The 27129-nt window shown below is 35.2% G+C and overlaps 1 protein-coding gene across 2 annotated transcripts in view; it reads right to left on the bottom strand.

Moving 5' to 3' along the window:
* Nucleotides 1-27129, bottom strand: part of Itpr2 (inositol 1,4,5-trisphosphate receptor type 2) — a 481279-nt gene that overhangs the window by 241812 nt on the left and 212338 nt on the right. For both annotated transcript variants that reach the window (XM_027934069.2, XM_071610047.1), the window contains 8 exons: nucleotides 26883-26972; nucleotides 26627-26752; nucleotides 21911-22033; nucleotides 21072-21272; nucleotides 18840-19091; nucleotides 15900-16025; nucleotides 2576-2704; nucleotides 543-663 (listed from right to left, as the gene is read on the bottom strand). In XM_027934069.2, coding sequence (XP_027789870.1) covers nucleotides 543-663; nucleotides 2576-2704; nucleotides 15900-16025; nucleotides 18840-19091; nucleotides 21072-21272; nucleotides 21911-22033; nucleotides 26627-26752; nucleotides 26883-26972 — 1168 coding nt within the window. The remainder of the gene's footprint in view (nucleotides 1-542; nucleotides 664-2575; nucleotides 2705-15899; nucleotides 16026-18839; nucleotides 19092-21071; nucleotides 21273-21910; nucleotides 22034-26626; nucleotides 26753-26882; nucleotides 26973-27129) is intronic.

The following is a 27129-nucleotide window of genomic DNA, read 5'->3' as shown; positions in this document are numbered from 1 at the left end:
AGCCTACACACACACACACACACACACACACTCACACAGGGATCTGTAAGAAACTCTTTTTCTAATGTTATGATCCCCTTGCCTCCCACTTCATTTGTAATTTCTGAATCTTTCAACATCTAATAGGTTCTCAAGAAATACTTATGGATTCCAAACAAAATTAGAACACTAAAAAACACTCAGAACATCCTACTGCTGTATCAAAGTCTCAGTAAGTCAGTTTATTAATAGACAAGACCCACTCTACAATGAAATGTGAGATAACAACTAAAACCATGACTTTAAAATTTTATTGAGTTATACTTTAAGTGTCAAATACAATACTATTACATTTAAATTTAGAAATAAAAATACATTCCCCCTCTCAAAAAGCCTGTGATGTTCAGAATCATTTTCTGATCATTGCTCTTCGACTATACAGAAATCATACCTGTTTTCTTACTAAATTGTAAATTGGAAACTTGGTTCTATTGCCTACTAGCCAAAAGTCTAGTTTTGTCAAGAGGTGTATAACTAAGTCAAACTGCATACCATGAACTTACCCACTTCTGCCAAAGTCCTGATACAGGATTCCACTGAGGCTTTCTGTGCGGGGTTTGGCCAGGTGCAATTGTAAATTCTGAAGGCAGACTGCAGCAGCTGAATAAAAACTGGCTGGTGTGTCTGAAAACAAAAAGAAACAAGGCAAGTTGTGCCAATAAGCCACTAACATGCCTGATGTGGGATCTACGCATTATCAGAAAGGTTTATCAAAATAAAATGCAATACATTTTTTCAACTTTCAGTGTTATTTAATATATATCTCATTCAGCCAACATTATTCTATACCCACTTCATAATCCGCACTGTACCAGACACTATAGAAAATCAGTCATTTGCATTTTAACTGTATTCTTAATCAGAAAATATGCCACTTCTTAAGCCAATGACATGAACCTAAGCAGTTTTTATAAATCTCTTTTGTATTCCCAAGTACAAATACAAAAGTGTTTTGGGTTTGGTTGGCTGGTGGGATTTCATATGATGGGCAAATAGAAAGGACAGCCGCTTTGAACTTCAAAAACAACTTCATGGGGCTGAGGTCGTGGCTCAGTGGTAGAGCACTTGCCTGGCACACATGAGGCACTAGGTTTAATCCTCCACAACACACAAATTTAAATAAATAAACTAAAGGTATTGTGTCCATCTACAACTAAAAAATAAACAAATAAAACAATTTCTTATATCTCTATACAATTGTTTAAAATTTTTCCCTAAAGAAAATACAATTGAAATGATATTTTTATAAGAGTAATATATAGTCACTGGAGAGTATTTGGGAACCATGGGAATAAAAATAGTCAATAATCTTTCAATGTGGAGATAATCAGTAACGATATTTTAAAGATAGAGTCATCCTTATATTTGAAGGGGGAGTGGTTCCAGGACCCTTCACAGATACCAAAATCCACAGATATTCAAGGCTTTTATATGAAATTGTGTAATATTTGCATACAACCTCTGCATATCCCCCCCATATACTTTAAATATCTCTGTATTACTTCTAATACCTAATATAATATATAGGCTATATCAATGGTTGTTGCACTGTATTGTTTAGGAAATAATGACAAATAAAGTCTGCATTTGTTTGGTCCAGATGCAATTTTTTTTTCAAATATTTTTGATCCAAGGTTGGTTGAATCCTCAGATGTGAAACTAGCAGCTACAGAGAGAGTCAGCAGTATTTACTTCCTGAGTTTCTCTATGTGTATATGCATATGTATTCTTCACACAAACTATAGTATAGAATGATACTATAACACAAATTTTGTGACCTATTATTACTTCATAAACATTTTCCTTACCAATCAACGTTCCCTTTAAAACATGACTTTTAATTGCAACATAATAAGATACTCTACAGATACACCACAATCTATTTAGCTATTCCCTTTGTGGACATTTAAGGTTGATATCAAATTTTAAATATTATAAATACCTGGATGAAAATTTTAATATATAAACCTACACTAATTCTTTAGGATAAATGTCCAAAGTAAAACTATTGGATTAAAATGCCTATCCATTTAAAGAACTATGTCATCATTTCAACACTTGGCGTGTAGTCAACATATAGATGTGAAAGATGTCAACCTGCTTACAGAGTAAGGAAAAATAACACAATTTCAAGATAGGGTCTCTTTACTTAAAATAAAGTTTGGTTCAGAAATAGGAATAATTTGAAAGAAGAATGCTTTTCAGAAAACAGCTGGGCACAGTGGCACATCCCTGTAATCCCAGCAGCTAGGGAGGATGAGGCAAGAGGATCACGAGTTCAAAGCCAATATTAGCAACTTAGTGAGTCCCTGAGCAACTCAGCAAGATCCTGTATAGAAATAAAATATAAGAAAGGGCTGGGAAAGAGGCTCAGTGTTCAAGTTCCCCTGGGTTCAATCCCAGTACAAAAAAAAAAAAAAAGAAAGAAAGAAAAGAAAAGAAATGTAGAGAACAACTTCTGAACCAGACTGTAGATTTTTCCTACTCCAAGAATATAAATTCCTTGCAACAATGCTTCTGCTCTTGGTTCAGTTACCTGGAGGCTGGTACTGTTGTCTGAGAAAGGAGAGCTGAAGAAGCCACTCACGATGCTCATGACTGACTCCGTGATGCACTTCTCCAGGAAGACGTCTGCGTGCTTCCTGTCTGTGGTGCTGTTGCAGACCTGGAGAGAAGAGCAAAACAACTCAGTGTGCTTCATCCCATCTTTGCATCATAACTCAACATAGGAATCTTCTAAAAAATTGTCCTGAAATAGCTCTCCATAATAATCTTTATCCTTTTTAAAGTTGCTTTGATTAGAAACATTTCTGCCCCCAATCTATTAAAATTGTATCATTTTGCAGTAGCTTCTCCTTCAAGTTTGACTCATCTCGGCCAGGGATCAGAATTCCTTCACAGACTCCAAGCTGCTTATTCTTGATTTTTTTGGCTTCTCCATTCCCTTGCACACCAAACCTGTCCCCTAGTCCTCAAGCTTGGTTCTCCTGGAAAACACTTTTCCTCCCATTCAACATGAAGAAGCCAAAGAAGAAATAGTCTTAAGTATAAGAAAGTGGTAGACATAATCAATGGTGGTGTGTGTCTGCATGCACTTTACCCAAACTGGACAGGGCAAACAAAGAAAATATCTGGAGGGGAGACCAGAAAGGTCAGAGAAGATAAGTCAACACCCTTTCCAACTATTCTGACTTTCTCACCTACAGATGATCTTGGAAGCATGGAAATGTACTTTTGTAAGCATTCTTCTCAGAGTAGGGTAAGCAAGAAGGCACAAAACTAGAGCTACAGACAGACCAAACAGGAATAGCCCTGGAGCTGGGGTTGTGGCTCAGTGGTAGAGTGCTTGCCTCACATGTGTAAGACAGTGGGTTTGATTCTCAGCACCACATATAAATAAATGAATAAAATAAAGGTCCATCAACAACTAAAATATATTAAAAAAAAAAACAGCCCTGCTTCCTGCTCTGTTCTTTACATTTGATTAAATGAGGCACAAACTGGCCAGTTTGCCAAACTATAAATTTCAAAGTGTCTCAGGGTGGAGAAATTGCAAATGCTAAGATGTATAATTAAAAAAAAAAAAACACATAAAAAGCACACAGGAAACATGGAGATAAAAAGGAGAAGGAGGAGAACAGAGGGTGTGAGAAGAGACTGAAAAACAGAGAGGGAAATAAAATTTAAATGTTGACAAATTGTAGTGGGTAAATATGGTGGCCATATGTTCCAGATGTTCTTAGGCAACCCAAATTTTTATGTGATTTTTGTCTTTTCAATAAGGTGCTTAAGTAAAAGAATAAGTAAATGTAATTTCATTTGATATTGCTTTAAAACTCTTCATACAAATTCATAAAAGAGAAAAATTCCTTTCTCAAACCATGTGTTCCAATGTTTTCAGTTTAGAAAACAGAAGTGCTAAAGCTAGCAATTGCTGAATGGGGGAGAAGAAAGAGGACAAGTTTGCATCTAAGCCCTTCTCCATTTCATTTTTTCCCCTCTATTAAATGGCACCTATCTGATGTTTTTAGAACTAAAGGATTTTCAGTACAACTAACATCATAGGGTTATAGTAGGGAACAGTACAATTAAAGGAAATAAACGATGCCAAGTTATGTAATCCAGCTCTTGTCCCAGTATATAACATAGTGTCTGGCACATACAAGATGTTCAATACAGTAGTCCCCCTTATCCACAGAGATATATTCTAAGACCCCTGGTAGATGCTTGAAACCATGTACCATGTTTCATCTACCAAACCCCAAATATACATATTTTTTCTTATACATGCATACCTACAATGAAGTTTAAGTGGCAAAGTAGGTACACGAAGAGATTAACAACAACATAATAAAATGAACCAATTACAACAATATATTGGAATGAAAATTATGTGAATGTGGTCTCTCTCTTCCCCCACAATCTTATTTTATTTTCACTTAAATACTTTCCAAATTCTCTTTGACATATGTGAATTGCCAGCATCACTCACTACTCTTGTGTGTTGGGGTCAAGATTAAGTAAAATGAATGTCACTTGAACATAAGCACCGCAACACTGCTACAGTGGATCTAATAATCAAGGGGTCTACTAAGTGACTAGCAGGTAGGTAGCATATATGCCATGGATAGGCTGGACAAAGGGATAATTCACATCCTGGGCCAGAGGGCATGGGATGACGGATGACATAAGATGCGTGAGATTTCATCAAGCTACTAAGAACAGCATGCAATTTAAAACTTATGAATTGTTTGTTTCTGGAATTGCTCATTTAATACGTTCAAATTTCTGTCACCCTCAGATAACTGAAACTGCAGAAAGTGAAACTGTGTATAAGAGGGGACTTTTAAATGTTTGTGAAATGAATGAATCAATAAACTAATTAAAAAAAATAACTAACGACTCTTATTTTTTATTTTGTTCATTAACTTTGAGCTAGGCTATCTTTGTGAGCCACTCTAACCTGGAATTAACATTTCATGTGGTCTCAGAACTGATATAAAATTGATTTTCCCAAGATGGATATGAATTAGGATTTAGTTCTGTTGGTACCTTTCTAGCACTGGCTTTTACATTGAACTTTTCTGATATGGAGGATAAAACTGTATAATGTTGAATTTGTAGCAGACCAATTCTGGCACAACCAGCAAGAGTGACCTTCTTCATTCATGATACAACATGCAATCATGTAGAGCTCTCTGGAGTTATGAGAGTTATCACACTGCATTACTTGAAACTGGAAATTTGCCAAAGCACCACCCAGAAATTTCCCTTTCAATCAATAGAGTAATAAAAGTTATCTATTTCTAGATAAAAGTCTTTATTCAAAATCTTGAATAGTAAAAACTCTTATGTTTACAAAATGGTGCAAAACCTATTCTCTTTTCAAGCTATTTTTTTTTTCTGCCTCATATGAATGGCATCCCATATTTTATTATCATTAATAGCCAAGAAATGTAGGAAGCTACTTTTCTTTTATTTATTTATTTTTTAGTTGTTGTTCGACCTTTATTTATTTATTTTATATGCGGTGTTGAGAATCGAAACCAGTGCCTCACACATGCCAGGCACGTGCACTACTGCTGAGCCATAGCCCCAACCCCAGGAAACTACTTTTCTTATTAAAATCTATTAAGAAATTTTCAGGGGAAATGAAGCTAATAAATAGTGTAATATTTCCTTGTCCTCTCTATTACTGATTTTTATTACCTCTTTACAACAAAGATCAGAAATGACTCAAATACAATTATATCACATTAAATTATCTTTTATGTGTTTTACATGTTTTCTCAAGTTTCAATCGCTTTCATGTATTAATGACATAACATTATTTCCTATAAAACATTTCTATGTACTGTCATTACCTAAAAACTTGTTTTAAAAGGCTATATTTATTCCATCATTTTAATGTATTCTCATGCTTTAATCTATTTTTGGAATGGGCTGAGGTATATATTACCAAAAATTACAAATCATTTTCTTAGTTATTTCCTTCTTGCTAGTCTTTTATGTGATTTCTTTTATTTATTCGTTTTTATTTATTTAGGCTATCACAAAGAATTATGCGAGATTACCAATTTTACTTTCAGATTTTTGGGTATATTTCACCCAAGAACGAGTCAAATGAGGGTGAGTAGACAGTTTTATACTACTTGTTGGGATGATCCTCTAAATAAATTTACGATGCTATCAACAATCATGGGTACATAGGATGTCCCTACATTACCATCACTAGCTCTAGCTTTCAGGTTCTGGTTGGGTTTCATTACTGCAGGGCACTGTCGGGAGATCACAGAGTGGAAGAGAAAGAGGTCAGGTACCTACCCACCTCTGCTCCCATGCCCACGTCCCTTTCTCTTCTGAGACTTCCATGTTCTGGGGACCCACCTCCAACTGGAGCCCATCTTGCATGTCTGCAAACTGCCCCCTGACAGGAACACTGTGCTGCCCACTGCCCCTTCAGGCCCCTAGGCAGTACCAGCTTTGTCTTGTTCCCAGTTCCTGGTTCCTTCAGCCCTACCCACACCTCTCCCAGTACGCCATTTGTTTCCTACTGAACAGACTGCTACGCCTACATATTATAATAATTATTTTGTCAATTTAATGATACCTAAAAGTTATTTCATTTTGTATTTCATACATTGTTAACAAGGCTGGGTACTTTTATGTCATCATTTCATGTCTGTTTTCTGTCCTGTACAAGAAACTCAAGCCCTGGAAACCACTTTCCAACAACCTGGATAATGACTGTACATTATATATCAGTTTAATAGACCTTTTATAAGCTCTTTTCAGATTGTGCACTCTGACTCTTAGAATATTTACATCCTTCTGTTTCACTGTGTAAACTAATTTTTAACATTCAAGCCCTACTACTTATTTTGATCAGACCTATTTATTTAACATAAAGAACACAAAACCTCCCTTCTTCAAAAAAAATTATAGTCTATACATTTTTATTCTAGTTTTTAAACTCTTTATCTGCATTTTGCTGCTGTAGGTAATCTAACGTGCAGAAAATGCTTATTTTTTTCCCCATACTGAAACTCACCTGCCCTCCAAACATTTATTGAATAGTAATTTCTTGCCTCCTTCTTAGGTGGCTTCAGGTTGGTCTTACAATATGTCACTAATTACTTAAATCTCTCTCTAAATTTTTATATACACCAAGGATTTTCAAAATATCTTAATCCAACTGCATAAAAATAAAAGATTCTCAGTTTGTAATGTGTTTTCCAGCTTGAAAAAAGGTATCCACCATCATTACCTTTCCCAGGAAAAAAAAATACACCTTTTGAAATATTTGTCCTCTTTTATTTCCAGATGAATTTTATTGTATATTTGTTGAAATTCATGACTATCATACAGCTTCTTGAATTTTTAAATTCAAACTAAACATTGGATTAGGAATTCGAATATCTGATTAAACAAAATAAAGTCCGTCGTCTACTAGAGACCTTATTTCAATCAAGAAAGGCACTCCGCAGACAAATTAATAAATACAGAACATGTGAAGTGGTAAAAAAAAAAAAATCAAGAAAAAAAAACAGACTATAGAGAAAATAGAGGCAAATGGTATAGAGGAGGGGTGATTATGTTGAGCATTACAATTTATTTACATTTCTTACATAACATCTAATTTTAATGAAGAACTGAAAGAGGAAGCAACCGTGGAGATTTCTGGGGCAAAAGCAATTAACAAACTGTCTCCACAATTAGAATTCACATGCTTGGATGCCAGGAACCAATCTGTCGTGCTTACCACTACACACACAGCACTTCTGCACTTAGTAGGTATTCTATTTGATGAAAAATTTTATCAAGTGTCTGAATTTCTCCATTATCATATACGATGTCCCTCCTCTCTTCTGCTCTAAAAGTAATTGGTACCCTCCCAAAGATGACAGGCTATGCTAAATAAATTACCAGATGCTAGAGCAGCACTGTCCAATAAAACTGTGTCTATGATGCCCAATTTAGAAGCCCATAATGCACATGCTTACTGAATACTTAAATATTGCTGGTGCAATTGAGGAATTGACTTTAAATTGCAGTTAATTGATTCTGATTAAAATTTAACTTGAGATAACCACACATGGCAAGCGGCTCTTGTACAGGGCAAGAATGCACTAGAGCCGGTAGCACACCTTTGATCACTGAGAAAATAAATCCCAAGGATCATTTTATTATTCCTCAAGGAGAACAAAAATGTTCCTCTAAATATCTGAGGTAATATCTCATATTTATTTTAATTTACATTCCTTTGCTTGTGAGGCCAAAACTTTCCCAAGTGTTTGCTTTCTGTATCGCCTTTGTACGAGAATCACATGTTCATTCACCAAATTGGTTCTCTTAGATTCTAAATTTATTACAGAAAAAAAATTATTAATCACAGGAACTCTGAAAACTAAAGAGAAATAAAAAGGAAAACAAAATTATCCAAAATCCTATAATTTAGATAAAACTATTGCTAATATTGAAAAATTATTTGTTATACTTTTCCTCTGCCATATATATTTTACATAACTGAGATTCTTCTGGAATCAGTTTTATATCTTCCTTTTTATACAACACTTCATCAATTAGCATTTCTCACATTAAAAGCTCTCAAACAGTCTCGTTGACTCAACATCTATCATATAGATATGTCAGAATTTATTTAATCATTTTTCTAAGTTCAGTACTTAAATTATTTGCTGCTTTATAATAGCATAAAATTAAGTTGAACTTTTCTGACTATAAATCCTTGATGGTGTTTTTAAATTATTTCCCAAGGGCAGATTCTTGGAAGTTAAATTTCGTGATATATTTAAAATTATATAATATTTCTTTATATAAATAAAATAATATAAATATACCATTATTTATATCATATAACTTTATACAGAAAGACTGCATAAAATTATATTCTCATCTAATCAAAAGGGTATATAAATGCGCATCCTGAACCATTACCAATATTATCTTTTTACTCTTGCAGTTAGGATGGTTGGAAATTGGATCTTATTTACCTTTGTATTTTTTAAAATTATTAATAGTTGGACATTTTTCAGAGGTCTATTAACTACTTATATTTACTCTTTCTATAAATCCTAAATGCCAAAAAAAAATGAATCAAAAATGCTTGGTTTTTCCCATTGTTTTATTAGACTGTTAGTGCTTTCCTTAATAACATATGTAAGTTCTTTACTACACTTTTAAAAGTATATAGTAATTTTTTCCATTTTGATGGTTTTCTGAAATTTTTACTTGGAAAGTTTTTAAGTGCCTAAGTAACTATTAAATCTTCAAACAGTGAAATGTCTAGAATATTCCTTAGCGAATTTCATTCATTGCTTTTATGCTTAAAAAGAACTTTCTCGTCCAAATATATTCATCTACATTTCCACTCATTTTTAGTTTCCATTTGTCCACCTAAAAATCCATTTTTCTTATTGTTACCATATTATGTAAGTTCATTTCACCTCAAATAACCAGTGTCCTCAAAAATCATTTTGATTTAATTTAAATCAACAATTTTGTTGAGTGCCTGTTCCATGCCAAGAATGTTCTACATACTTAGAATCCCATCAGTGAACAGAATATACAAAAATCACTACTTTAATGGAGTTTATATTATTAATTTAATTATCTAAGAACAGGCAATGGGTCAAATATGGCCATATCCACTCAATTACGTATTGTATGTGGCTTCTTACCCTGTAATAATTGCTATAATAGTTATAATAGTGGCCTACAAAACTGAAGTATTCATTATATGCTCTTTACAGAAAAAGTTTGCTGATCCCTAGAAATAACCAATCCTTTCTCATTAGTGAGTAGTGTTTTATTATACATTAAGATCTTACACATATAAAGGGATGTTTCTGGCTATTTATTTCATTTGACTGACATGCCTAGTTAATTCTGTATTAAGACTATTCTTACTTTGTTTCTAAATCCACTTTATAAGTCAACTTAACTTCAGGTGACATTATTAATTTATTCTATACATAGTTACTGAATATCTACTATTGTGAGGCATTGTTCTAGGTGAGGACTAAATGAAACAGACAAAATCCCTGTCTTTCATTTGTTTCTCCTGAAATAGAAACAAATACATAAAGAAATGTCAGATGGTGGTAAACTGTATTGAGAAAAATGGAGCAAGCATAGGGAGGATAGTAGGTGTTCAGAGAAGGGCCCTCTAAAAGGGTGGCTTATGGGGAGGGGCCTGCAAGAAGAGAAGGAAGAAGTCATGAGGATAACTGAGGGGTCAAGCATACAGGAAAAGGTGCTGAGATGGGAGCATGTTGGGAAAAGCAGCAAGGAGGACACTAGCTGGAACAGGAAGCTAGCTGGGGACAGGATAAGAGAACGTCAAAACCAGGGGATGGAGCGAGAGCAGGGTGAAGGTCAAATCATGCAGAAGTTTTGCTCTGGGTAAGACATAAAGTCTCCGAAGGAATCTGGAAGAGCAGTGACCTGCACCTCTTCCACTTCTTCCAGACAAGACAGTGGTCCTTTGGAACAGGGTGATCATGATCCAAGTGTTCAAAAGTAGTCAAATTTGGGACATTTTAATACCAGAACTTGCTGAAGGGTTGGATTTAAGGTATAAGAAAAAAAATGGTTTACAGATGACATTAAGATTTTTTCCTATACCTAGAGTGAGAATGAAACTTCTATTTACTACAATGCTGAAGATTTAGAAAGGGATTGTTTTACAGCAGGGCATAGGAATGAATAAAGAGTTTGAGGTCAGATAGCCAAATGGATATGTCATGTAGACAGATATGTAAGATTGGACATCAGGGGAAAAGTCTAGGCTTCAATCAACCCAGTATTAAAGTTAAGAGAAGAGATGAGATCAGCAAGAAGTGACTATAGTCAGAGAACGGAACAAGTTCAAGGTGTGAACCTGGCACATCCCAATATTTGGAAGCTGGAAAGATGCAGAGGAAAGAGCCCAGAGACTGAGAAGCAGTTAGTGAGTTGGAAGGCAAAGAGGATAGAACTCATCTTGGGGCCCAAAGGAAGAAGTATTTGAAGAAATAACAAATATTATTGTTCATAATAAATACTGCAAAGAATCTGAAGAGCAGAAAATATGATGCCAGACAGGGAACAATCAACCAATCATCAAGAACAGGTAAACATTCAGCAACTCAGTGAGACCCTGTCTCAGAATAAAAAATAGAAAATAAATTTTAAAATGGACTGGGGAATGTAGCTCATTGGTTGAGTGCCCCTGGATTCAATCCCTGGTACCAAAAAAAAAAAAAAAAAAAAAGAACAGGCAAATCAGCTCTTCAACCCAGGTGGACACCATCATTATAATTCAGCATGAAAGTTAAAGAGATGAATAGAATTACAATTGGAGAAAAGGTGCTACTCAAATAATAAAATCTATAGAATATACTTTTTCACTTCCCTGCAATGCTAGCTAATGAGACCATACTAAAAAAAGGGGGGGGGGGAGGCTTTAAAATGAGGCTTATCAATGGTTCATTCAACTTAAGAAACAAAAGAAAAATAAATCTTTTTAATCCTATAAAATGAAAGAAATAGGAAAGTATGCCCCGAAGTACATATAAATCACATTTTTTCTCCTACCTTTTACCTATTTGTAAGTTAAGTAAAGAGAGTATGGTTTTACTCAAGTGATCTATCTGAAAATGAAATACTTAGATCTTTGTCTTGTTAAGTAATGACTGATGGGACAATGATATGACACTGTGTTAGGTGTGCCTCCTAAATTATTCCTTGGTCTAATTTCATTCTGCCAGTATATCACTTAGACTAGTCTTGGTATTATAGGATCTTGAAATCGATAGTGAAATTGGGAACATCTTCAAAAACATATACATAATCAGAGGCTGACATTGATCATAGTCCACCTTCCTCCTTGTGCTTTCTCATAATGACTCAAGTCCCCTGACTTCACCACAACAATCAGTTATGAAGCTAAAGAAAAGCATTCCTGCCCTACAAACACCAATTTTAGCTGCATTAGAGCATAGATCAAAGTAGGCTGTCATTAAATGCTCTAAAAGACAGGGTAACAACTTTTCATGGGTCTAATAGCTTTTGTGACCTGCCTGAATCTGGTGTATTTACAACCCATGGATGCTGCCTCTGTCAGGAAATCAGAATGGAGTAAGTATGTGAAATAATTGGGCACCAGTTTATTAAAAATTATCTCTGAAGAAATATTTTCTTATATGGGTCTTAAGATGATAAAAGACAAGGAGATACAAACAAGAGAATGAAGGATCCTAATAGAGGTGACTCTTTGGAGGGCGGTAGTCCACAGCAAACAAAAGAGGAAAAAACCAAAAAGCCCCTGTCATGCTGGCTCCAGAAAACCTCGGGAAGAAAGGCGGAAGGCAGAATGAGTGCTACTGTGTGTCAATATTTCATTTATTTTTAAACAATTAATTTTTAAACAAAAATTTTCTCCAAATTTCTACTAAAACATAATTGTGCTGGCCAGACCCTGCATAAAGTAGTTGGCTCCAACCTGAATACCAAACCTTTAAAGAGAAACACAGACAGACTAGTGGGAACCCAAAAGTATATGAAAACAAGGATCCCACAAATGACTTCATAGGTTCATGGAAAGATGTGAAGGAAATATGAAATAATTGACAAGTTGGGTGGGGAAAGGCTGCCCATTCTACAGCAAGCTAGTGGAGTCACCTAGCAAATGATCTCATTGGAACCCACATATAAAATTATGAGGCCAACCTAGGTTTTAAATTCATTTAATTTTATAATTTCAACATAGACTGCAGACAAGGAAATTTTGTTGCTTCTAATAAACACTTATATTTTGTGAACTTAATTGTTCAATATTACTGATGGAAGAATATCAAGGTCAAAATTATCATAAATAAGGGATGAGGAGATAGCTCAGGGGTAGAGGTCTTCTACCCAGCATGCATGAGGCCTAAGGTTTGATCCTCACTATCACAAAACACACACACACACACACACACACACACACACACACGTGTATACTCTCTATATACTTTCCTACAGATTCTCTTCACCATTTCTCACTTAATTGAGTATCATGGGATTTCATAACTTTGTTGTAACATCTGAATTTGATTCATGCCCTTTGTGACAACTCATCAACTACCGTTGTGCATGTCCAGCTTTGTGTCTAGTTTTGGGTTTCTACCTGTGCTGGATGATCCCCCCTTTGGTTATACTCAATATTATTATTTGGTATAGGTCTCAGGGAAGCACTTTAAAGTTGCTAGGCTCCATACAACTTTTCAATAATACTGGTGATAATGATATAGGTGAAGTTGCCCACTCTCCTAGAAGGCACCTTCCTAAGAGTTTTGTATGCCTTATTTCACTGAATCTTCCCAGGAACACCATGAGGAATATGTTATTATTCTATTCATTATATAAATAAGGAAACTTTGGGTGAGACTGCTAAGTACCTTGCCCAAGATAACCATAGCCAGTGTGGACACAGACTTTGATCTGGCTACCTTCTGTAAAATACCTACCCTCAACCACCATTCTCTACTAAAGCAATTCTCAAAGTGTGTTCCCTGGACCAGCAACTATAAATCATCACCTTGGATCTTAAAAATGCCAAATCTTCCAGGTACTGAATCAGAAACTCTCAGGTCAGAGCCCAGCAATCTGTGTTTTAATAAGTCCCCAAGTAATTCTAAAGCTTGAGAACTACTACCCTACTAAATGGAAAGACCAATTTCTACTCACTTAACCATACTTATTTTATAATTTGAACTAAACATTTGAAGTAGCCCCTTAATCTTTTTTTATAGGAGAAGAAAGAAATTCCAGATGTGGAAGAATCAGGCTTCCTTTTCTCTCCGGAAACAGAAAGGGTGATTTCCTGACAACTCTGGTGAGTGGATTAGAGAACTTCTGCCTTAAAATATGGACAGGAGGGAAATAAGAAGGAAAAAGTACTTTCACAATATAGTTAAGCCGTTGTGGTTAGACATGAAAAGTGAATAGACCTAGAAGGTCTTGAAATTCCCTTAGAGACTACAGAATAAATAACATGAATCATCTGCTTCGTCAAAACAGCTAAAATGAAAAACAAACAAACAAAAAGCAACCTTCCCACAGGCATACTTTTTTTAAAAAAAAAAAAGAACATAAATATATACACTTTTGTCTTCCAGATGCATTAGTGGAAAAGTGTTTCCAAGGTGCCATAATCAATGGCAGTTACCATCAGCTTTCTGTGGTGTAAAAAAAAAAAAAAAGTCATTTTAGCATTATAACTCACGCTGCCTAGAATACGCCCTTGGTCTTTCTTAGGCTTATCTCTACTCAGTAGCACAGTGCGTGCAACTCGGCAAATCAGTCCATAATCTCTTTAGCATCTTCCTGCACGTGCAATTTTAAAGTTCAGGCATTGGCACAGAAATCATCCTTACTTCAAGGACTCTAGAGACTCTTTCACATTCTTGCATCTGGCTAGATACTAACTTTTCATAAGCCAGTGGGAATACATATGAGTATTATGTTAAATCTCATATAAAACAGAGTGGTTTCTTTACAGGTGCAGATTTACCTGAGAAAGGTAAAAGTGGCTTCCAGTCAGATGAAAATGATGTAAAACAGAAACTACCCTACCTCACATGAACTTGAACCTAGTGGAGATGGCACACACTTAACCACCCAAAGGTATAATGAGTGAATCTCACCTGGAAACTGTGGCTAAGTAGAAAGGAAAAGTACAGGGCCCACTGTATTTTCCAAAGGTGCTCGTGGGTATCTAGGGTCATAGTGTTTTACTGTATCTGCTGCGTTGTCCCTCCTTCTAGAAGGGGCTATAGAAAGGCAGTGAGATGACATTCTGAAAGATGGTGGAAATAAGGGCTTCACCAATCCTTTAACAAAGAAATGTATATGAAGCCTCTACAAAGCTACCAGCACTCAGGAATGGACAGGCTAGAGAGATGAGCACAGGCCATCGTAACTCATAACAGGTCTAAGGAGTTATCTATACAGCATTGCCAGTGAAAGGCTTATTTTCATTCCATGTCCTATTACTTTAAAGAAAAAACTAAAGAAGATTTTTTTAATTTTTAAAATAATAGACCCTGGACATTGTAAGAATTCACTTTGCAAAAGGAAGGACTAACACATACTAAAGAGAATTCAGTGCTATCTTTCAACCGAAGATTCACTCCTTCCTTTCTTTATCTATTCATTCATTTACTTAGTAATAACAGAGCAAAAACATGCTGAGCAGTATCTAGAATATGCCATCCAGCTCCACACATCCTTTCCTAAACCCTGCCCCAAACAGAGCAAAACAAAAACAAGAGGAAATGGACTCCAAGCAAAAGCAGAGTCTGGTTTTGCTGACATGAGTGATAACACCACATGATTAACTTATTCCAACATGCTTCCAAGGAAGGCTGAACGAGCAATAATGAGTAATGCTAAGTCTGCAGTCAGGTCAAGTGCCTACCTGCCTGAGAGAGGAGGTTGAGGCCTGGAGGCCTCCCCCACCTGTGGTGTTAATTGCACTCATGGTATGAGTTGATTACAAATTGACCTCTGCCAAATGTCTTCTCAAACCAATGTAAAAATGCTACTAAAATTCTACTTAATAACAGACAAATATCATTTGTAAAAATAAGAAATGAACACTATCTAGTACTACGTATACTGTACGAGGAATTTTGTGGACATTAACACATTAAATCTTACAATCTGGTGGAACTCATTCACAACTTCATGAATGTAAGAGTGAAGCAAAAGGTTGTAGGTTTGATGGAAATCTCAGCTGTTTAATTCTGTTTAGTCAGAGCATATATTGCGAACCTTACTAAACATGAATAGTGTTTAAAGGTGAAAGCGCAACTTACCCTTGCCATATCCACCAAGAAGTTCTCAAATAATTTCCAAATGTGGTTACTTGTGTAGATTTCTTTCATTTCCACTTCAGTGTCAACATAACAGTGGTTAACAAAGTTCACATAAGCAATTTTAACCTGTGTAAATTTCAAATTCAAAAGAAAGTTAATTTCTTTAGTGATCACTTTCAAATATCAATTACAAAAGGTTCAAATGTGTTAGTTCCTGTAGTATATTACCGCATGTTTATCTACCGAGAATGCATTCCCATTTCCTTTCTTTTTCCAGGACAATCCACTCCAATCCAGGGGTGAACATATGATCTAGTACTGAGGTCTGTAGGCCCAGGGACTGATATGTGAACGAGCATTTCATGCAAACCAAGCCCCTCATCCTATCACAGAGACTCTAGGGGTCAGGGGTGCTCCCTTGCGCTCGCTCGCTCTCTCTCTCTCTCTCTCTCTCTCTCTCTCTCTCTCTCCTCTTCTCCCTCCCTCTTTCCCTGCCCCTTCTCCCTCCCTCTTTCCCTGCCCCTTCTCCCTTCTCTCTCCCCTGACCCCTGCCCTCACCTGCTACTAAAGTGAAACATGATAAATCTGAACTTCAAGAAACTATCTGCTAGGTGTGTGGAGAGAAAAACTATACCCAGAAGAAGTGAATGAGGCAAAGACACAAAGGAACAAGGGACAACAGAAAGAATTCTGAACCTCTGCATCCACTTGAACAATAGTCCTTCAAATTTCCAAGTACAAGAGCCAGTAAAATCCCCTTAAATTCCCTTTCTTGTTTAAACTACTTTGTTAGGTCTTTGTCACTTGCAACCAGAAGTCCTAATATAATGCTTAAATATGTTGACAAAATAATACTTCATTGACATTAAAAAAAAAGAAACTTATGCTACTGATCCAGAGGAAAAAACAAACTCATAGTTAACAAAAAAGAAGTATTATTTGGGAATGGAGTACATTCCTCAGAATCAGCAAAATTCTTCATGAAGGATTAGGATGAGTCTCATCAATATATACCATGTGGAAAGCACACAGGGCAGTCATTTTTTTATTTTATTTTCTTTGTTTCTCTCATTATAAAAATCTAATGAATTTCTATAAATCTATAAGAAAAATGTATATACACAAAAAAATTAATTAAACTATTTCGGGGATCCATGGAGTTAGAGTTAGAACCACAGGAACATAGGGCCAGCTTGCATACCTTGGTGATTTTCTCTGCTTGACTGGGGTCTAACACAAGCCATCCAAAGTAGGTGTGTGTGTCAAGGATGGTCATAGATAGGGAAATATTTGAGCCAGTCAGCATGCCATCACAGGCCACAGAAGCAAATATTTATGCCGTATTTACTGTGTGCCAAACACCTTAGGCATTTTGTATGTGCTATCTTATTTAATTCAATTCTCCAACAATCCTATCAGACATGTATTATAATTATTTCATCTTAAAACTGTGGAAACTGAAAATTGAAAAATTAAGTAATATGTTGGAGTCAGTGATATCACTAGGCAGTAAATGATCCAGGACTTTGACTCATCCTTTGATTCATTTGTTCATTCATTCAAAACATATGTACTGAGTATTGTTCCATCTCAGACAATGTAATGATGAACAGAAACAGCCCTAACTGTTACTCTCCTTGAGTTTATAATCTTGGAAAAGAGTATGAGGGCTAAATATATTTACTAATGAATAAAATTCAAATGACAAATTTCACATTATAGACTCATAGACTCTCTGCTACAAGAGACCAGGACACTTGTTCCTGAAGATGTAAGGCCCAGATCAGATTCTAAAGGGTGAAGGGGAATTATTTACACAAACCTAGAAGTAAGGGTGGTGTTTTCAGGGGAGCTGCATATGGGAAGAGGCATGGCCAAAACCATGACCACAAATAAGGACAGAACCCGTAGATTTCCTCACTATACTATATTCTCTCTGCCATCTTATTTCAAACAAATCAAGGCATGAAATACCCTAGGATTGAGGTGTCAACAATCCTACAGAATTTCCAAAAATTTTCTTTAAAGTCCATCACTACAGAAGACTATTTAGAAATGGGAAAGTTAACTCCCCTGACACATTTTTAAGTTACTGTAATTTAAAATGTTTGGTTTCATATAATTTTCAGTATATCATACATTTGAAAAATTTTCAATAATATACCATAATAGTACAAAAGAAAGGAATTATTAAAATGTACTTTCCTGGAAGCCTCATTAATAGAACCCTGATAGCAGACAATCAGCTTCTGTTACTTTTTTCCCCCCATATCATCAAAACCAAACTGAGGGGCTGGGGTTGTGGCTCAGTGGTAGAGTTCTTGCCTAGCATGCATGATGCACTGGATTCCATCCCCAGCACCACACAAAAATAAAAACAAATAAAATAAAGATATTGTATCCACCTACAACTAAAAATAAAAAATAAAAAAATAAATCAAACTGAGAGGGTAAAGAAGGATGTATGAACAAAGCAAACTGTGTATGGTATTTTTCAAGAACGCATCTATTATAAAGCAAAGTAAACTTACAGAGTCCCGTGTGCGATCTTGCAGCACTAGCCTAGCCTCTCCAATCAATGATTATAAATCATTTATGAAGTGCCTGTTTATGCTCAAAAATATACTACAGGCTACAAGTAAAGTTTTCATTTGATCTGATTACCATGTTTAAAATTTAAGAGACATTTTTAGTAGCTTCCAGTAAACTAACAGGAGCCATACTTTAAAAAAGTTTTACTCTGCTTCCAAGTTTCTTATATAACTAAAATATATATATCTTTTCATGCTCTTTTAAATTTCTCAAATTATATAGCTAACTAAAATTTCTCAATTAAATATGTGTGATCTCATAAATGTTAGTATGGGAGACTTCCAGCACTTAGATGTACTTCAAAACTTTATGATGGTTCTACAGCTACTGAGCTTCTGCCAGGCTTACCTCTGGGATGCAGTCATCGTGGGTCACCACCCTCACTATGTCGTCCAAGGGCAAAAGGGAATTACACTTGATTTCAGTATAGACATTCTTCCCCTCTGTGCATGCTGCCAGCAACTCCACAAGGGTGATGTGGTAGGCTAAGGGGCCACTGTCATCCCCTCGGTCTCTCTCTGAACACATCATGTGGAGAAGGATTGGAAATGATGCTCTATCATTGTAAAAGATCAGCACATCTTCACCCCCATTTATCAACTGAAATGATAATAAGAGAATCTCCATTGCTATCCAAATTTTCATTCTTGTGTTTTATTTTCAAAGGCTTGATCTATCTAAAAACAGTTGTATCTCTTTATAAAAAGCATAGATAACACCGTGAAGGAATCATTATGCCAAGGAAGAATGGTGAAAAGATTATAATCATGTGCCAAGTTGTGAAAGCTACAAAATGAGGCAGAGAGATATAGGTGCGGCAGAGGTGGCAAGAATTAGACAACATGGACAGTAGCAAGGTGGTTATCAGTGAGTTAGACACTGAAATCAAACCTATAAAATAATAAATTTATTTCCCTCCATATTAGAGGACTCTACTGCCAAAGCACTGGATATCACTTATGTCTAATTTTTACTAAACAGGATGATATACCCCAAACCACTTCAATAGTGACTAAATAAGTAAGCAAGTACATTGAGCCAAGTATAAATCTACAAAAGTCTGGAAAACTCCATGTTTATTGGGAAAGCATCATAAGAAAACAGAGGTAAAAGCAGAAGAGGGAGAAATAAGGAGAAGACTACTAAAAAATGAGACACAAAGAAATGAATAGTAAGGGCTTTTAGGACATGAATTTTCCTTCAGATTTTATTGTATAATTTTAGTGGAAAATTCCAGCAAGTAGCAATTTTACTGCTGAAACATCATAAAATATTATTGTTTATCTCTTACGAGGACCAATTTTCTGAACACAATATGAGTATTTTAGTGGGGAACAATAGATATACAATTTTTAATCTTTTTATCATATTTAAATTGATAAGCCAAAGAATTGAGCAGTTTTGTTGGAAGAAAAATGTATACATATCACAAATATATTAAATATTAACATAATATTAAAAATACTTCCTCACACATGGAAACACATCATTTGATAAATGCCATAGGGATGGCTTAAATATTTGCTACTCTCTCATTCTAATTCTTTCTTTGGTGATCAGAATCCAAATCAAATTACTTCCCACACATTTCTATGCATTAAAGAAGAACTAATGTGAATGTAAATATAATTTGTAAAAAGGTAAATTTTACAAGTGTAAAACATTCCTTACAATGTTTAATAACAATAATTGACATTTAAAATTTTTAAGCTTTTGCTGAATTAATTTTAAGATTTCTAAATGGCAGGAGGGACTCATATTGAATCAATACAAGAATATCTCCCATCCCTAACTTGAAAGAATATTATTGCAAAACTGTCCCCAAACCAACAAAGTCTATAATACAGTGTAACAGTTTGGTAGCCATGACTTGAAACTGCCTTAATCCAGACAGGCCACAAGAGAACCATTTAGTCACAGAGTGGTGATTTATCCAGATGGGCTCTTTGGGCTGCCAATTCCCCAAAGTCTCACCCTTGGTTCCTAGTGAGTAACTCACTCTTTATGTAAATCTCACTCGATACCAAACATCAAGATAAAAAGGGCAAAATAAACTAAGTACTTCAGCCATTCATTCTTCATAGATTCTTGTGTTACTCTAAGTAGCAAGTTCCCACCTGCTATAATAAAGCACCAACAAGTAGCTTTTAAATCGACTGGTTCCTTTTGAAGCCTTTGCAAAATATGGCAGAGAACACCCATTCTACATTTCAGAAACAGAACAATAAAAGTACTAAACAAACAGAGTTCTATCTCTTTGTTGTATTATTAAAAACTTTAAAATACTAAATTTTTTACTTTAATTTCAAATAAGCTTGTGAAATGGTAAGACTTTAGTCATTATTTAACATACCCAAATTCATTATGAATCAAACGAAAATACTCTTAGAAAATCATAAACTTAAGTTGTAATGTGTTGCTTCATTGGACTAAAGCAAAATATATTTGTGCTTAAGGAGTCATGATGAAATAATTTTCCAAAATGGTTGCTTGACTTTTTTCTTCTGCTAAATTAACAGAAAATACACATTCGAGCATATTGTTTAGGTCAAACTGATAAAATACAAACTAAGAACACACCTCTGTCATTACCATATCCTGGCATTTCTTCACGTATTTACCATCTGCTTTCACAATTGTTTGCAAAAACCTCAGGTACTCCACGTGGCGGCCATGTGTCTCAATGCAGTGCACAAAATGCTGCACAACCCTCTCGCTGATTTCATTACACAGATGGTAATTGTTCATGAAGATGTGCCGCATGGTTTCTGCTTCAAGGAGCTAAACAGGGAACATGCTTTGTAATAATGACAAGATCAATTTTGTATTCTACAAAATTAGACTAATTTTCCTGCTTGTGATCAGCTTTACATTTTATATGAAGCCCAAGTGAATTTTCTGTGCAAGTCTTTTACAAAACGCAATGAGATCATTAACCATTAAAAGAAATTCAGCTCACAAAGGAACTCAGTTGAAGACAGAAGCTTATTATCATGAAGTACAACATGTCAGCAATAGTGTTCTTGACATTAATTTAATTATCTATTATTCAAAGTCAGCTCTTTCTTAAGATCTGCTTAAACATGTTTAAAAGGCGAGAGTTAACTCTATCTTCAAGTTACCCATATTTTATCTTACGGTATTATTAAGTTAGTTCTTTGTTATACCTTATCATTGTTTTAACATTAAACTGTATATGAAAAAATGAAATTGTCATTTGCATATAAAATTTTTGCAATTTCTAAATTTACTTTAAAAGAGTCCTTAATAGAAATAAAAAGATGATCAATTTTAAGGAGAGAATACCTACAAGGAAGAAATGAGATGACAAGGATTAATAAAATTCTGTTAATTAGTGCTACTAAGATTAATCTGATGCATACTTTACTATAAATATTAGAAATCACTAAAATACTTACACCAGGAGTTAAAAACAAATTCAGATGTTTATGAAGAAGAATTTGATTCTGTGGATTTCCTCTGCAGAAATTCTGCAGGAAGGTATGGGCTAGATTCATTACTTCATTCATCTTTTCATCATTCTGTAAGTTAAAAGAGTAGCACATGATACAGAGAAACAAACCTGAGTGCAAATACTATCAAAAAAATATTCCTTCAGAAGATTATCTTTCTATGAGTTATAACACAAATTGCACAAAATGTGTTAGTTTACTAACTCTATATTTGTAATACATTGGCAACCTCTTTAATATCTATAGAGTAGATTTAACAATATTAGGACTCCTTTGTCCAGTATGTACACAAAATGTAAAATGCAGCAAGGTTTAAATGAAATGCATATAACATCAAAGGCAATGGGAAAGTTGAAATTTTCTAGCATACTCTCACAAAACACCTTTTGCAACTTCTTTCCTCCCCAATCTCTCAACCCAATGAAAAAGTATAGATAGTAAACTGTTCAGAGATGGTTTAACGATTCCAAACATGAGATTTCCTACCAGTTTTTATGAGATATTTACAAAAATTTTATTTTACTACTTCTGCTTCTAAATATATCAAGCACTTCTAAATATCTAGAAGGACTAAATATTTCCTATAAGAACTTATTCACTATGCACACAGCACTGGTAAATAAAATTGCACTTGTAGGAATGGTTATAATCTGACACATCTTCTAATATGACCGTTTATCCTTGAACCTTTCCCTCCCCAGTTCCTTCTCTCTACTTTCAGTCTAGGGAACAAGCACAGGCATATGTAATGCTTAGAGATTGTCAAACAAATTCATATTCAAAAGTCATTTAGGAGGACAGAATTTCCTATGAATTTCAACACAAAGTAGACAAAATGTGCTAATTATACTAACCACTCTGTCATACACCAGAAACCTCTTTCATATGTAGAAATGAGATGTTGCAAAATTGGGACTTCTTTGTCCATTATATATAATATATACACAGCAAAACATTTAAGTCCTTGTTGGAAACATCTAGTCTTTCAAGATGTCTACCCATACCCAACATATGGTAAAATTAGAGGGTAAAGTAATGCCCTTTAAGTATTTTTGTTACTACTTAAGAATGGTTGCCATTTTGGTGAATGGAAATATTAAATTTGACATCATGGAGAATGTGCTGACTGTTCACTTGGTGGTGGGTGGGAGAAGGAGAAAGTATGCAGAGAGAAGGGTTCTGTGCCCCTTAGATTAGTTCTGATTGTCTAATCATTGTTTTATGTGCAGTATATCATAAAAAGTAGAGCTAGTAAATTAGCTAACTCATACATATCTTAGTGTCATAATTGATAGAAAAGATGCATCTTGGACATGGAATTGTTTTATCTCTCCAAAGTGTGTATCAGAACTTGTTCATTGGGCTGGAGAAGAGGGGAAGAAGGAAGTACACAGGGGAAAGTGGAACAAGTGCTCAAGGATTTATATTTTGATGTGAGCCACTGGTGTGTGTGCATCTTCTGACTGTACTGCTGGAATATTTTAATTCACAGGGAACATGCTTTCTTGCTAATATTTTAGTAGTAGAAATCTGATAATGAATCTCCTAGAAACATTATTGCAGTGTACCCTGCTGCTTTATGTCTCATTTTAAATTGAGTATTAAGTATTTTAAATTTGCATATAAATTTTTAATTGTAACTCTGCCAATTCATCTATCTAGAATCCTGATGCCATTTTTGTCTTTGGTGAAATTTTTGTTCCCAAGAAAGTCAGTATTATAATTTTTTCCTAACAAATTGAGTTGGTGTAATATATGCTTGGTTTAAAAAAATACTCCTGTAGCCTTGGGATTTTTGAATTGGTGAATATTCATGATGTGGAAAACCACAGTTGAGGTCTATGATCTCAACCACACAAAACAGGATGCTGCGTATGTACAGGCAGGGCCCAGGACAGTCCTGGCTAAACTGCTTGTGACTGGATGACGTTCTTCTTTACTTACGTTTTTATGTTTCCTGGAAAGTACATATTAACTTTTGAAAAATAAAAGTTATTTTTTAAAAAATGTGTTCCTTTGTCTGGGGGACATTGTTTTTTCTCTCTGCCTGTTTCATGGTCGCTCTTCTCTGTGCCTTTATGTTTTTACACCTCCCATAGTTGCCCCTGCCACTTCCCTGACTTCTAGATATTCCTTGTCTTCTCTTTATTTGTCCTCATATCTGTTGGGTTCTAGTCCTTAGACCCTCCCTTTGTTTCCCAGCCCGTCCTTGTTTTGCCCCAGTCTTTCTGAATATTATCTGCCTTTCCCCATCTCTGAACACCCACTTCTCCCCACCCGGCCCACATCTCCTCTGCCATCCCTCCTTGTGCTCTCTTTGTGTAATATGACATGAATTGCATTCTGCCATCATGTATAACAAACTAGAATAAATAAATAATTTAATTTTTAAAAAGTGGTCTTTTGACATTATTGAAATCATCTAATAACTTCATATATAATGCATTGCCCATTTGTCATGTGGCCATTATTAGAGATTCAGAATGAATTTGTGTTTTGAGTCGTAGCTGATATTAATTGTGTTTAATGTCTTCCTTTTTCCTAATCTAAGGGTCTATATGCCATCTATAACTAAGCAAGCAGCCTAAAGTCCTTAATAGGCCCATTTCCTCATATTTAAAACAGGGAAGAATCAATTAGACTAACAAGACTAAAAATAACCCCATTTCTAAATAAAAGTGGGAAAATTTAACTTCAAAATCTTCTAACACTTTCTTTCAACTTGTGTAACCCAGGAATAGTTAGAAGACAATGAAGACACTTCAGTCACAGAAATGCCCAATTCCCACTGAAAAGCCAGCAGGGCAGAAGGGCATCCCTGGGGCCAGTGCTACAGCAGCTCCTGCTTCCTGTAACTCTCTTCTCACTTCTTTTCTATTTTTATTATTATTTCTAAACAATCTAGTTATTAAAACTTAATAAACCCATAGAAACAAAGGAGTAAAAAATGTTCAATTCTTCAGTTATATGATTAGAAAGAAATTAATCATGTGTCCAATGTCCATGTTATAATATCAGATAAAATAATCCAGAGAATAAATACTGAGGATTTAGTATCTTTTGTTGGCTTCCAAGAATTCTTCAATGGCATTCTTTACCACAGGCTGGATTATGCCACCTTAGGAATGGTAGACTTGTAAATTTATATATTAGAAAGTAATTAAAGGGGAAAGGCAGACAACCCAGTAGAAGATCAAGTGAGGAGGGCATCCTAACAGAGAAAGGCCTGGCCTGGCCTGGTGGCACCAAAGGAGATGAAAAGATCTCCTACTGGGTGATATGAGAGACCAGTGTGGCCGATGAAAGGGGTGGGCGTTCATATGGAGGCGTGGCAGCAGTGCGGTGGAAGACGTTTTTTTACTGGGTACCTATAAATAAGTAACTGTCTTAAGAAGACAATGGGAGAGGACAGGGTTCTAACTGTTAGAGAATGGATACATAGCACTGAAAAAGAGAAACTAACATGAACTCTGGTTTTGAAATTAGAGTTATGATTATGAAAACATGGTTTTCAATAATGTATAAACAGATAAGAAAACAAATGTCAATGTAACTTGGATATGTTATGTGTGCATGAATGTATGTATGTGCATGTACACACACACACACACACACACACATATGCATATCTCTGACTTTGTCTGTTCAGAGGACATGGAAAATGCAACATTCCAATAGCAACGAGCACACTCATTTTCCAAAACTTTGCTTCTAAAGATCACTCTCTATCAAATAGAACCAGGGCTTCTTGAAGAAATGGCTGATTCAAAGTTGAAGTAGAATGAACCTGGAACGTTTTACTGTGCCAGATCACGATGATGGGGACATGTTAGAGGACACAGAATCTAGCTTGAACGGGCTTCACTGGCCAGTTCTGGGGAAAACTGTGAGTCAAAATAATGATAGAACCCTATTATAACCTATTGAGTAAAATGAACTTCTGCATGTCCACACTGATACAAGTAAATGAAAGGATGTACTCAAAGTTAGATGAAGAATGGGATATTTACTTAGTTTCACAGAATCACTCCACAAAATACTTAATAATCACAAAGGGAAAGTGAGTACTTCACAGTGGAGAATCCAAGCAGTCACCACCTTAATCAAGTGATCCAAGCGGACATCATGAATAATGGGGCAATTAAAATCATGCGTTGCCTACTAGCAAGCAATGAGAAGAACTGAGCATCCTTCTGCTATGTTCCTATCAAAGATGCTTTACTGAGTCTAATCCCATGAGGACATAACAGCTGACCCAAATTAGAAGCCATTCTTCAAGATAAGTGGCTATCTTTAAAAGTATCAATGACATGAGAGTTCCAGCACCAGAAAATTTAAATACATAACAACCCCAAACTGCATGTTTCTAAAGTGGATCCTTGTGTCAATTAGGACACTCCCGGGACAAAGAGAAATTTGAATGGTGTGTGGGATTAGGTGACAGCAAAATGTCATATCCCTCCTGATTTGGAAGGCTGTAGTGTGGTCATGTAGAACCATGTCTTTGCGTGAAATACACACTAACTGGCTCCAAGATGACGGTGATCAGGTAGGGGACTCAATCTCAAATAGTAAAGAGAAGAAAAGCTCTCTTTCACTTTTTTATACACTTAAAATTGTATCAAAATACAAAGTTAAAGAAAAAGGTATTTAAGGACAAACCTTTTCATAGGGTATCTGCAGAAGATCTAACACCACAGAATGAGCCCCCATATTTTTCAGTAATCGTTGATGTTGATTCCGACACTTTTTATTCTGTATGCAGAGTTTACTTAACCTGATCAAAATCTTTAAAAAGAAGTAAACATTATAAACAACAATATTAAATAAATATAATATATAAGCAACAATTATTTATGATAATTATTTAATATCATGCAAATATAATCCTATATAAAGATATTGTAAATTTGCTGACCTCCTTTACAATCCTGTAGTTATTGCTCTTATTGCTGTCAATCTGGGGTTTCTTTGTTCCATCTTGCACTGGACTTAAAATATTTGATTCCTAAAATAAACAAAAACATGTATTTTATGCCATATGTAGCTTGATAATAAACTTATGTTGTAATAAATATACTTTGTGATTATTTTTAATGAATTTATTTTTCAACCTAAATTTTTTCTTTTGTATTTTCTTTATTGAATAAAAAGCTCCTTGGCTT

The sequence above is a fragment of the Marmota flaviventris genome, chromosome 3 (genome assembly GCF_047511675.1).
Source record: "Marmota flaviventris isolate mMarFla1 chromosome 3, mMarFla1.hap1, whole genome shotgun sequence".
Classification (NCBI taxonomy): domain Eukaryota; kingdom Metazoa; phylum Chordata; class Mammalia; order Rodentia; family Sciuridae; genus Marmota; species Marmota flaviventris.
The sequence above is the reverse complement of the archived record's forward strand: the minus strand, read 5'-3'. Positions and strand labels throughout refer to the sequence as shown.